Below are 11,500 nucleotides of genomic sequence, written 5' to 3'. Positions count from 1 at the left end.
ACGTTTGCCAACCTCCAGTCTTCCGGCACCTCACCTGTGACTATCGATGATACAAATATCTCAGCAAGAGGCCCAGCAATCACTTCTCTAGCTTCCCACAGAGTTCTCGGGTACACCTGATCAGGTCCTGGGGATTTATCCACTTTTAACCGTTTCAAGACATCCAGCACTTCATCCTCTGTAATCTGGACATTTTGCAAGATGTCACCATCTATTTCACTACAGTCTATATCTTCCATATCCTTTTCCACAGTAAATACTGATGAAAATATTCTTTTAGTAACTCCCCCATTTTCTGTGGTTCCACACAAAGGCCACCTTGCTGATCTTTGAGGGGCCGTATTCCGTCCCTAGTTACCCTTTTGTCCTTAATATATTTGTAAAAGCCCTTTGGATTCTCCTTAATTCTATTTGCCAAAGCTATCTCGTGTCCCTGTTTTTCCCTCCTGATTTCTCTCTTAAGTATACTCCTACTTTCTTTATACTCTAAGGATTCACTCGATCTATCCTGTCTATACCTGACATATGCTTCCTTCTTTTCCTTAACCAAACCCTCAATTTCTTTCGTCATCCAGCATTCTCTATACCTACCAGCCTTCCCTTTCACCCTGACAGGAATATACTTTCTCTGGATTCTTATTATCTCATTACTGAAGGCTTCCCATTTTCCAGCCGTCCCTTTACCTGCGAACATCTGCCTCCAATCGGCTTTTAAAAGTTCTTGCCTAATACCATCGAAAAGTTTAATTACCGCTCCACACCAACAGACATAATTACTGTTCAAAAGCACACTTTGGTTAAAGACAGAAAAGCTGCAGATGCTGGACTCCAAAGTAGACAAGCAGGAGGCTGGAGGAACACAGCAATCCAGGTAGCATCAGGAGGTGGAGAAGTCAACATTTCAGATATACCCGAAATCTTGTCTTCTCCACCTCCTGGTGTTGCCTGGCTTGCTGTGTTCCTCCAGCCTCCTGCTTGTCTACCAAGCACACCTTAACAAAGAGAAAGGCTCCTGATTCAAATCAAACAAATGCAACATTACTTTAGTCTTTCCTGGTACCCAGTATAGCAGCAAAGGAAATGAAGGTTTTAGACTGAGCTGACCGAACATGCCACAAAGGCCAGTAAGATAATATTGTCTGGCCTTTTCAATATAATCCTACCTATTGTTGCCACTGTCTCTATTGGCTTCACTGCACTCAGTTGAGACATTTTCTACTCAATGAAGCATTGAGTATGATGTCATTCTGAGTCATGTGGACCAGGAGGTCACAAGTTCGATCCTGAGAGTTTGCTGATCTAAGCAGCACTGTAGCAATAGGAGCTTGACATTTGGAATCAGAAACCCTGGCTTAAAGAGGAAATTGAATCAGCAAGTTTCCTAAATCATGAACCACTTCCACCCACCCCTCCAGTCATTGGTCAGAAGCACTGGATTCTATTGCAAAGTGATGGAATGTGCTCTTGTACTCAAAGGCTGAAATGACATATACGAAAGCCTTTGCCCGCCATGTTAACCAGTTTAAAGTACTGGTTTAACGTCTCAGTAATAACACTGGAGTGAAGCATTTAATGTCAGCATCTTACATTACTTGCAATGGAGTCAGAAAATATTTTAAATGAAGTCTAAACACGTGCATGTACAGTGGGGATAGGGCAATGCCTGTGGTGTGCATTTGATGGAGGAAAGCATCTCAAGGTGCTTCTCAGAGGTAAATGGAAAAAGAAGAATTGTTAAAATAGAATGGCTGCAAAAATCTGATAAAAGACACGGGCTGAATCTCACATGTGTAAGTTACATTTCTTCGGAAGGATTCTCACCATATCTTAGCAAACACATCTCATTAAGTACCTACTCTGCCCCAATAGCTTCCCTCACACCTGATTTGAGTCCCACCTTACACATGCTATTCCTACAACTTGCCACTCAGCAGATAGATGCTGAAAGACCAGTATTGTGCACCTATGCGATATTTAAAAGCCAGCTGTGCCCCTGGACAAGCATTGGTAATTGTGTTGCCACCCTCCGTCCCCCAAAAGTAGCATAATGGCAGAAGGCCACAAAACTATGCTGCTCAAATATATAGCCGGCATGGCTGACATTCCTTCGTACATACAATTCCATTCTCTCAGCCTTGCTGCTGTTTAACCACCACACCACACCCTCTACCTGTCTGTAGCTACATTCCATCTAAACACTTTCTCTAGGTGACCTCTACTCTGCCCTCTGTGCCCACTGTACAGGTGCATCTTGTCATTAGGAAATATCACAAACAAATAAGCAACTGGATATTCCGAACATGAGCACTTATTTATAGCCAGCAAAAGCGAACACAAACTAACAAATATAGCCTGAGGTTCACCTCCACAATGCAAACCAAATGCTAGCTACATGACCAATGTTGAGTCCATGGTGTACTGCTGCACCCTGCTCTCATCTACTGGAAGTGGGTGTCCTCAAGGTCCTATCTGCCTTGTAGCACTCAACACAGCTGAGCTGGCATGGTCAAGGAGGGATTCCTTCTCCTCGGAGACTGCTCTTGTTCCCCCAATTCCTCAGCATACAGCACATCACCTCATTGTCAGCACACTAGGACGATGTGGCACACTCTGTCTGGACAATACTGAAGGGCACTCCCAGACCAGTCCAAGGTCAGAAGGCACACGACACCAGGTTATAGTCCAACAGGTTCATTTGAAATCACAAGCTTCCAAAGCGCTGCCCCTTCATCAGGTGAAGTGAAGGAAAGCACACAGACACAGAATTTATAGGCAGAGAAACCAAACAATCATAGAAATGGTGTGAGTGGAGTGTCCATAGGCTGAATAATAAGTCTTTGCTGGTGATCAAATGTGTCAGATGAATAGTAAGTGAAAGGGAGTACTTTAGATGGGTCAGTTTTTGTCCAATGTGTGCAGAAGGATTTCCTGACATAGTATGTAGATAGGCCAACAAGAGACAAAGCCACATTGGATTGGTATTGGGTAATGAACCAGGCCAGGTGTTAGATTTGGAGGTAGGTGAGCACTTTAGTGATAGTGACCACAATTCAGTTACCTTTACTTTAACAATGGAAAGGGATAGATATGTACTGATGGGCAAGGGTTATTGATGATGATGATGATGATGAAAGGAGGGGGGGTGGAGGAGGAGTGGGTGGAGGAGGGGGATGTGTCGGAGACTGCAAGGAGGAAGAGTTAATATCAATGCAGGGAGAGCATGGAGGAGAAACATAAAAGAAAAACTAATAAGTTCAAGGCTGAAAGCTGAATCTGAGCTCAAGGATATTAGAGTCATAGAGTTATACAGCATAGAAACAGACCCTTCGGTCTAACTCGTCCATATAATATAGAACCTAGAACAGTACAGCCAATGATGTTGCACCGAACACAATGCCAAATTAAACTAATTCCCTCTGCCTGCCCTTGGTCCATATCCCTCCATTCCTTGCATATTCATGTGCCGATGTAAAAGTTTCTTAAATGCCCTATCTGCCTCCACCACCACCTCTAACAGTGCATTCCAGACTCCTACCACTCTCTGGCTCAGTGGTTAGCACTGCTGCCTCACAGCACCAAGGATCTGGGTTTGATTCCAGCCTCGGGTGACTGTCTGACTGGAGTTTGCACATTCTCCCCGTGTCTGCGTGACTTTCCTCTGGGTGCTCTGGTTTCCTCCTACAATCCAAAGATGTGCAGGTTAGGGCAATTAGCCGTACTAAATTGCCCATTGTGTTCAGGGATGTGTAAGTTAGGTGCATTAGTCTGAGGTAAATGTAGAATAATAGGGTCTGGGTGGGTTACTCTTTGGAGGGTCAGATTGGACTTGTTGGGCCAAATGGCCTGTTTGCACACTGTTAAGGATTTTATGATTCTATCTCCTTTGAGCTTTCCCCCTCTCACCTTGAATGCATGCCCCCTAGTTTTAGGCATTTAATTCGACTGGGACAACACTACTATCGTAGGGCAAGCCAGACAGAGAACAGCTAGGGAATTCCTAGAGGCATGGCATTCATCCACAAACTCCATCAACAAACACATCGACCTGGACCCAATATACCAACCACTACAGCGGACAGCTGAAACTGACAACCGGAAGCGGCAGGGACAGACCACTATAAACACCGGAGGAAACATCAAAGAAGCGCTTCGCAGGAGGCTCCCAAGCACTGATGATGTCGCCTAGCCAGGGGACGAAACGTTTGCAACAAAAACTTCCAGCTCGGCGAACAGAACCACAACAACGAGCACCCGAGCTACAAATCTTCGTACAAACTTTGAACAGATAGGAGAGGTGCTAAATGAATATTTTTCATCAGTATTCACACTGAAAAAAGACAATGTTGTCAAGGAGAATACTGAGATACAGGCTATTAGACTAGACTGGATTAAGGTTCAGAAGGAGGAGGTGTTAGCAATTTTGGAAAGTGCAAAAATAGCTAAGTCCCCTGGGCCAGATGGGATTTATTCTTAGATTCTCTGGGAAGCCAGGGAGGAGCTTGCAGAGCCTTTGGCTTTGATCTTTATGTCATCACTATCTACAGGAATAGTGCCAGAAGACTGGAGGTTAGCTAATATTGTCCCCTTGTCCAAAAAGGAGAGTAGAGACATTCCTGGTAATTATAGACCTGTGAGCCTTACTTCGATTGTGGGTAAAGTGTTGGAAAGGATTCTAAGAGATAGGATTTATGATAATCTGGAAAGGAATAAGTTGATTAGGGATAGTCAACACAATTTTGTGAAGGGTAGGTTGTGCCTCACAAACCTTATTGAGTTCTTTGAGAAGGTTAAAGCGGTTGATGTGGTGTATATGGATTTCAGTAAAGCATTTGATAAGGTTCCCCACAGTGGGCCATCGCAGAAAATACAGACGCAGGTGATTGAGGGTGATTTAGCGGTTTGGATCAGAAATTGGGTGGTGGTTGACGGGAAATGTTCATCCTGGAGTTCAGTTACTAGTGGTGTACCGCAAGGATCTGTTTTGGGGCCACTGCTGTTTGTCATTTTTATAAATGACCCAGATAAGGGCATAGAAGGATGGGTTGGTAAATTTGCAGATGACACTAAAGTCAGTGGAGTTGTGGATGGTGCTGAAGGACGTTGCAGGTTACAGAGGGACATAGATAAGCTGCAGAGCTGGGCTGAGCGGTGGCAAATGGAGTTTAATGTGGAAAAGTGTGAGGTGATTCACTTTGGAAGGAGTAACAGGAATACAGGGTACTGGGCTATTGGTAAGATTCTTGGTAGTGTGGATGAGCAGAGAGATCTCAGTGTCCATTTACATAGCTCCCTGAAAGTTGCCAACCAGGTTGATGGGGTTGTTAAGAAGGCATACGATGTGTTAGCTTTTATTGGTAAAGAGATTGAGTTTCAGAGCCATGAGGTCATGTTGCAGCTGTACAAAGCTCTGGTGTGGCTGCACTTGGAGTATTGCGTACAGTTCTGGTTGCTGCATTGTAGGAAGATGTGGAAGCTTTGGAAAGGGTGCAGAGGAGATTTATCAGGATGTTGCCTGGTATGGAGGGAAGTCTTATGAGGAAAGGCTGAAGGATTTGAGGCTGTTATCGTTAGAGAGAAGAAGGTTAAGAGGTGACTTAATAGAGACATACAAGATGATCCGAGAATTAGAGAGAGTGGACAGTGAGAGCCTTTTTTCCTCGGATGGCGATGGCTAGCACAAGGGGACATAGCTTTAAAATTGAGGGGTGGTAGACATAGGACAGATGTCAGAGGCAGATTCTTTACTCAGAGTAGTAAGGGCGTGGAATGCCCTGCCTGCAACAGTAATAGATTAACCCACATTAAGGGCATTTAAATGGTCATTGGACAACATATGGATGAAAATGGAATAGTATAGGTTAGATGGGCTTCAGATTGGTTTCACAGGTCGGTGCAACATTGAGGGCCGAAGGGCCTGTACTGTGCTGGAATGTTCTATATTCTATGACTGGTGATCAGTGGAATCCCATTTTCAGCAACCTTATTGTCTGCTCCACCCTAGCCGACTCAAAGTGCAGGTGACATTACATCTGTGATCCGCATCAGTCAGGGGGATGCTCAATGGTGTCATGAGCCATGGTTGTAGTGTCCCCCAATAACCAACCTTGGAAGGCACCTGGTTCTCCGAATGCATTAGGTACACAGGAGTGCTGCAGGATGTGGGAATTGTGGCAGCTGCCAGGGTAGCGGGCACACACCTCCAGGAAGCGTTAACAGTGATCACAGATCACCTGAATATCAATGGAATAGAACCCTTTCCTGTTGATGATTCCAGTGTTGTGATTTGCATGTCCCTGAACTATCAACAGACCTACTTCCAGGACTGTATTCACTCCAGACCTCTGATCATCTTCGACAAGCAGCTTCTGGATGTGGCTGACCAGACCCTGGCCTGTGTTTGTCCCTTCCTGACTGCCGATACACAATTACCCTGACCGCTGCCCACTCCCTGGATTGCAGTCAGGTATATCCCCTGACTGTGAGTGGTCTAAATTAACAACTGACCATTGCCAAGCCCCTGGACTGAGTGCCCATAACTGACAGAACTGGGTCCCCCCGCCTGAGAGTGCTCCATCTCCCCCACCTCTGCCACTTGACCGGACTGAGGACTAGCCCCTACCAGTTTTTGACATGGCCATTTGGTTGAATAAGCATTCAGTGTGTTTGTCTCTACTGCAGCTTTTGAATGCGAGTGCCATCTGAAGCAGCCCTGCGGTGTATCAGCAAAGTGCCATGATAGTTGTGACGACTGGCAATTGTCAGATGCCACTATTCGTTGAAGAAAGGAGTGCACTGCTAGGGCATGTGGCTTGTGCCCTGAGATGCTGTTTGGTGCTGAGCAACATGGAAGCACCTCATAGCCAGCAGCGAGCTGAAGTTGAAAAATGTGGAGCTGGAAAAGCACAGCAGGTCAGGCAGCATCAAGGAGCAGGAGAGTCGACATTTCAGGCATAAGCCCTTCATCAGGAAAGTGACTGCACATTCCTGATTGCCGAAATGTTGACTCTCCTGCTCTTCAGATGCTGCCTGACCTGCTGTGCTTTTCCAGCTCCACATTTTTCAACTCTGATCTCCAGCATCTGTAGTCCTCACTTTCTCCTAGCAAGCTGAAGTCGCCAAGTACCCACTCTGACTTCCATGTCAAGATGTTTGGATATCTAGCTGGTTTGAGGTGCTTGGTAAGATAGGAGGTTACATATTAATTTGGCGAGTTGCAGAGCTAACAAGCATTAACCTTACTTGGCAATTTGCCACTGCTTAGCAAGGAACCTGCTATGCCACTCAATAAAAGCATAGAAGCTGCAGCAAGATACTTCCTATGTTGAGATAGGCCTCACCAGACGTCTTGTTCAATTCTTGCCTAATGTGACATAAGATTCCAGCATTGGATTTTGTATCTTCAAATAGGAAAGGGAAGTGAAGGGAGACATTTAGGAAGAGAATTACAGAGTGAAAGGCCTAAATGGCTGAAGACACAGCTACAAATAGTGAAGCAAAGGGTGAGGAGATGCACAAGAGACATTAAAGCAGAGAGTTTAGCAGGAGAGTAACACATGGAAGGGAGGGAAGTGTTGGGTAAATGTTCACAGTACATCTAACACAATAGAAAAGAGGAGACATGGGGTAAATTCTTGCCTGTCCCCATGTTTAACTATGTCCTTAAAACAAGGGTATGGGGCTTTACAGAACTTTCCAAACTTCCAATTATATGAAATTCTCTACTAAATATTGGTTGTCAGGATCTCAGACAAGGCAGATCTCTGTTTCCAACAGATCTGCTTCCTGGATCAATCTGAAGTACTGAACTTACTTGTGGGGTCCACAGGCAAAATGCTGCCTTATAACAGTGAAGTTAACTTTTCTCTGCCTCACTGGTGAACCACAATAGAAACCTATTCCATCCTTGTTTTTTCCTGGGGGGAATGCCAAATATTATTGTTACAAATTGAAGAGCATAGGCTCTCAACAGCCAGGTTAATGTATTTAGTCAGGCCTCTTCAGTGCATGGAATTCCATATAGAATATAAGTTCCAGTGACATCTGCAATCACCTTGAGACAATCGAGGCTGCAGCTGGACTGACATTAAAGTCAGGCAGCCAAAGACTGAGTTAGCACACTGGAAACACACATGCAAGCAGATGTAGACAAGCAAAAACCATAGATGTTATGGGTGGAGAAAACTATTATTAGGGGAACACAGTTCATAGCACCAGAATGCAATAAGGTGTCTTTTTGCTTCTTCCTTGTCCTTCTGATCACTGACCTTCTTCATACCAAGTCCCCTTCGTTCTTTAGTGAAGACAGAGAGTGGTTGGCACATTAATTGATCAGTTACTGGTTAGAGGCAGCAGCTTTTTGGAAAATAATGAATCAGAATAGCTAACTAACTTACAATTCTTTGTTACTTTTCTGCAAGGAGAGAAAGGATGCTGTCGTTTTAAAGTGTGAAGGCTTTCTGCTGCTATATTGTTGACACACAGGTTGTCTACCTGTCCAGGAGCTAGAGAGTTGTCATACTGAGCACTCATGACACACACAACTGGTCCTAATTGAAAAAACAATCAACAGACTGTCCCTGAGCAAAGCTACCCTGAACACACACCCATAGTGACAATGGGTCCAGGAATCTTCCACCACTTTAAAAAGACAACAATGTACTTTTAAACAAATTGTTCATTCGTGGAATCTGGGTCAGCATTTATTGTCCATCCCTAGATGACTTAGAGAGGGCGTTGCCTCAATGAACCACTGTAGTCCATTTGATTTTGGTAGACCCACAGTGCTGTTAAGGGAGGGAGTTCCAGGATTTTGACCCACCGACCCCAAAGGAACAGCAATATGTTTTTCAAGTCAGGATGGTGAGTGGCTTGAAGGGGAACCTGCAGGTTGTCGCGTTCCAACATACCTTTTGTTCTTCTCAATGGCAGTGATTGTGGGTTAAGAAGGTGTTGCCAAGGAACCTTTGCAAAGTATAACTCACAGTGAGTTCTAGTAACTTGTTTTAAAACTTCAGTATATTTTGCCATGGTTTTCTTGGTTTCAAGCAGTATCCTTTTCCCATTTGGGTCCACAATCCAAAAATAAAGAAAAATAAAAAGCTGTGGTCTTTACACTAAATTGATACTGCAGGGTGATGGTGATTCTGCGGTTACATTTTTTTTTGCCTAATTTCTTCCAAATCTCCTAATTCCTTTCTGGACTGTAACCCCAGAGGGGCATTCCATCTTTGTGGTTTAACTGAGTCCAAATGACAACAACAACATTTGCATAACACAACTGACACACAAAACATCCCAGGGTACTTAAGGAGCGCGATTAACAAAGGAAGTTTGACACAGAACCACACACAACATTAGGATGAGTGGCCAAAGCTTGATCAAAGAGGTAGGTTTTAAGGAGTGTCTAAAAGGAGAAGAGTGAGATAGAGATGTGGAGAGGCTTAGAGAGGGAATCCTGAGTGTAGGTTCCAGGCAGCTGAAGGCACAGTCTGAATTCAAAGAGTGTATATATCTTGGATAGGTGACTATTTGGCTGATTTTGTACTGGGCAGTTCAGATTTCAGTGCACTCCCTGGCCCTATTCTGGTGTAAGACCCTTTTGGTACAGTATTTTGAAGCTTGCATCGCCTATGATGAGGAAAGATCTGCTTATTTGCCCACTCCTGCTAACCACTCTGGAGATGATTCAAAAACGAATGATATCAAAATCAAGCAGGTAGAAGCTGCGTGGTTCCAAACAGACATCCTACCGGACTCATTGGTTAAACATCGGTATTATCATTTCCAGTTCGGTGATTGGACCCACGAGAAAAGGAGCTCTTGAATCTCCCCTTATGAGGCCACCCTCAATATTACACAATGTTGTCTAACCAGCCATGTTGACTAACATGATCCCATGAGGCAGCAGTGTTAACAACTGAGCCACCAGGCTGCCAATATCATCTGTTGAAAAGTGTGACACTGGGAAAGCATAGCAGATCAGGCAGCATCCAAGGAGCAGGACAGTCAACGTTTTGAGCATACGCCCTTCATCAGGAATGTGACTTATGCTTGAAATGTCAACTCTCCTGCTCCTCGGATGCTACCTGATCTGCTGTGCTTTTTCAGCACCACACTCTCGACTCTGATCTCCAGCATCTGCAGTCCTCACTTTCTCCTTGCCAATATCATCTCAAAGGGTTCCTACTTTAAGCTTGGCCCATTTTCCGGCATCCTCACATCTGAATTAGAATGCTTGCAGTTAATATTTCAATGCAGTATTTAGTGCTGGGTTGCTACACTGTCAGGGATGCCTGTTGTTTTCTGTCTCACAGTCAGTATATCGGCATACCTTGAAGAGACATGCTTATGAACTTATCACTGTGTCATAACATGCATCCTAGGTCACGCTCTGGGGGAATCCAAGATGGCGGCGATCTGAGCAGATCTGCCTTGCTGAGCTCTGCACCCCAGCCCAGCAGTAGTGATATTTTTACTCCCCGACTTACCTTCTTTTGGAGAAAATTGATATTAAATGGTTGTGAAACCGTACAAATCCATTTGTGGTGGAGCCTAGAGTGTCCAAATGAGACAGGGGGGGAGTATTTGTTTTGGACGATTGATCGATCGCGTGGCCAGAAACAAGCAGTAATCTATGAGTGCCAGTTATTCAAGCATTTCTCGATTATCTGACAACGCACGCCATAATGCCGGTTAGCCAAGAAACAAGCGGTAACCTACGAGTGCTGGTTGTTCAAACATCGCTCGATTATCTGGCAATGCATGCCATAAGGCTGTTTAACTGATAACTGAATGCTGGGTTGCCTGGTGCCATTTTTGCAGGGCCTTAAGATCTTGTTCGGATGGTCTGGGATTTGGATGGTTGATGTTCGGATAGTTGGGGTTCCTCTGTAAATTTGTTTTGAGCGAGCAAGGATGACGAAAGGAAAGCTCACAGCCAAGCCCCAACACATGGGACACTTGCCGAAGGCATCGAACCGGCCTGAGACTGTGACTGCAGCTCCCTTGGCAGCCGAGAAAGAGGTACCTGTGCAGCAGAATGTCGCTGAAGAACTCGAGGGATGATCAAAGAGATGATGGAAGACAACTGTACTCGGCTGGAGCAGGATTTCAGTCATGCTACAAAAGCATGAGAAGGGTTTGGAAGGACTCGGAATGCGAGTCGAAGAGGTCAAGCAGTGGACTGCGGTGTCAGAGACAGAGGTTGAGTCCTCGGTGGGACGGATCCAGGCCCTCGAAACCAGGTCCGGGCCTTGACTGAACAGGTCGATGATCTGGAAAATTGAGGTAGGAGGAAAAACAGCCGGGTCTGCCATTGGGCTGTCAGAGGGAGTGGAAGGTGGGGAGCTAGCAAGCTTTTTTTGAAGGCTGGCTGCCACAATTTCTTGGCTGGGGTGCCAAGACGGACAGGATGAAAGTTGACAGAGCTCACCAGGTTGCGATGCATAAATCCAGCCTGGATCCCCGCCCGGTCCTAATGCGATTTCAAAGCTAGCGGGAC

The 11,500-nt window shown here is 45.1% G+C and overlaps 1 protein-coding gene across 1 annotated transcript in view; it reads right to left on the bottom strand.

Annotated features, from left to right (window-relative positions):
- Nucleotides 1-10,684, bottom strand: part of LOC122543259 (transmembrane protein 198-like) — an 87,923-nt gene extending 77,239 nt beyond the window's left edge. Inside the window, exon 1 of the mRNA XM_043681731.1 lies at nt 10,680-10,684. Within this exon, the coding sequence (XP_043537666.1) occupies nt 10,680-10,684 (5 nt within the window). The remainder of the gene's footprint in view (nt 1-10,679) is intronic.
- Between the last annotated feature and the right edge of the window lie 816 nt (nt 10,685-11,500).

The sequence above is a fragment of the Chiloscyllium plagiosum genome, chromosome 43 (assembly GCF_004010195.1).
Source record: "Chiloscyllium plagiosum isolate BGI_BamShark_2017 chromosome 43, ASM401019v2, whole genome shotgun sequence".
Lineage (NCBI taxonomy): Eukaryota > Metazoa > Chordata > Chondrichthyes > Orectolobiformes > Hemiscylliidae > Chiloscyllium > Chiloscyllium plagiosum.
Note: the sequence above shows the minus strand (reverse complement) of the source record. Positions and strands in the feature narration are given on the sequence as shown.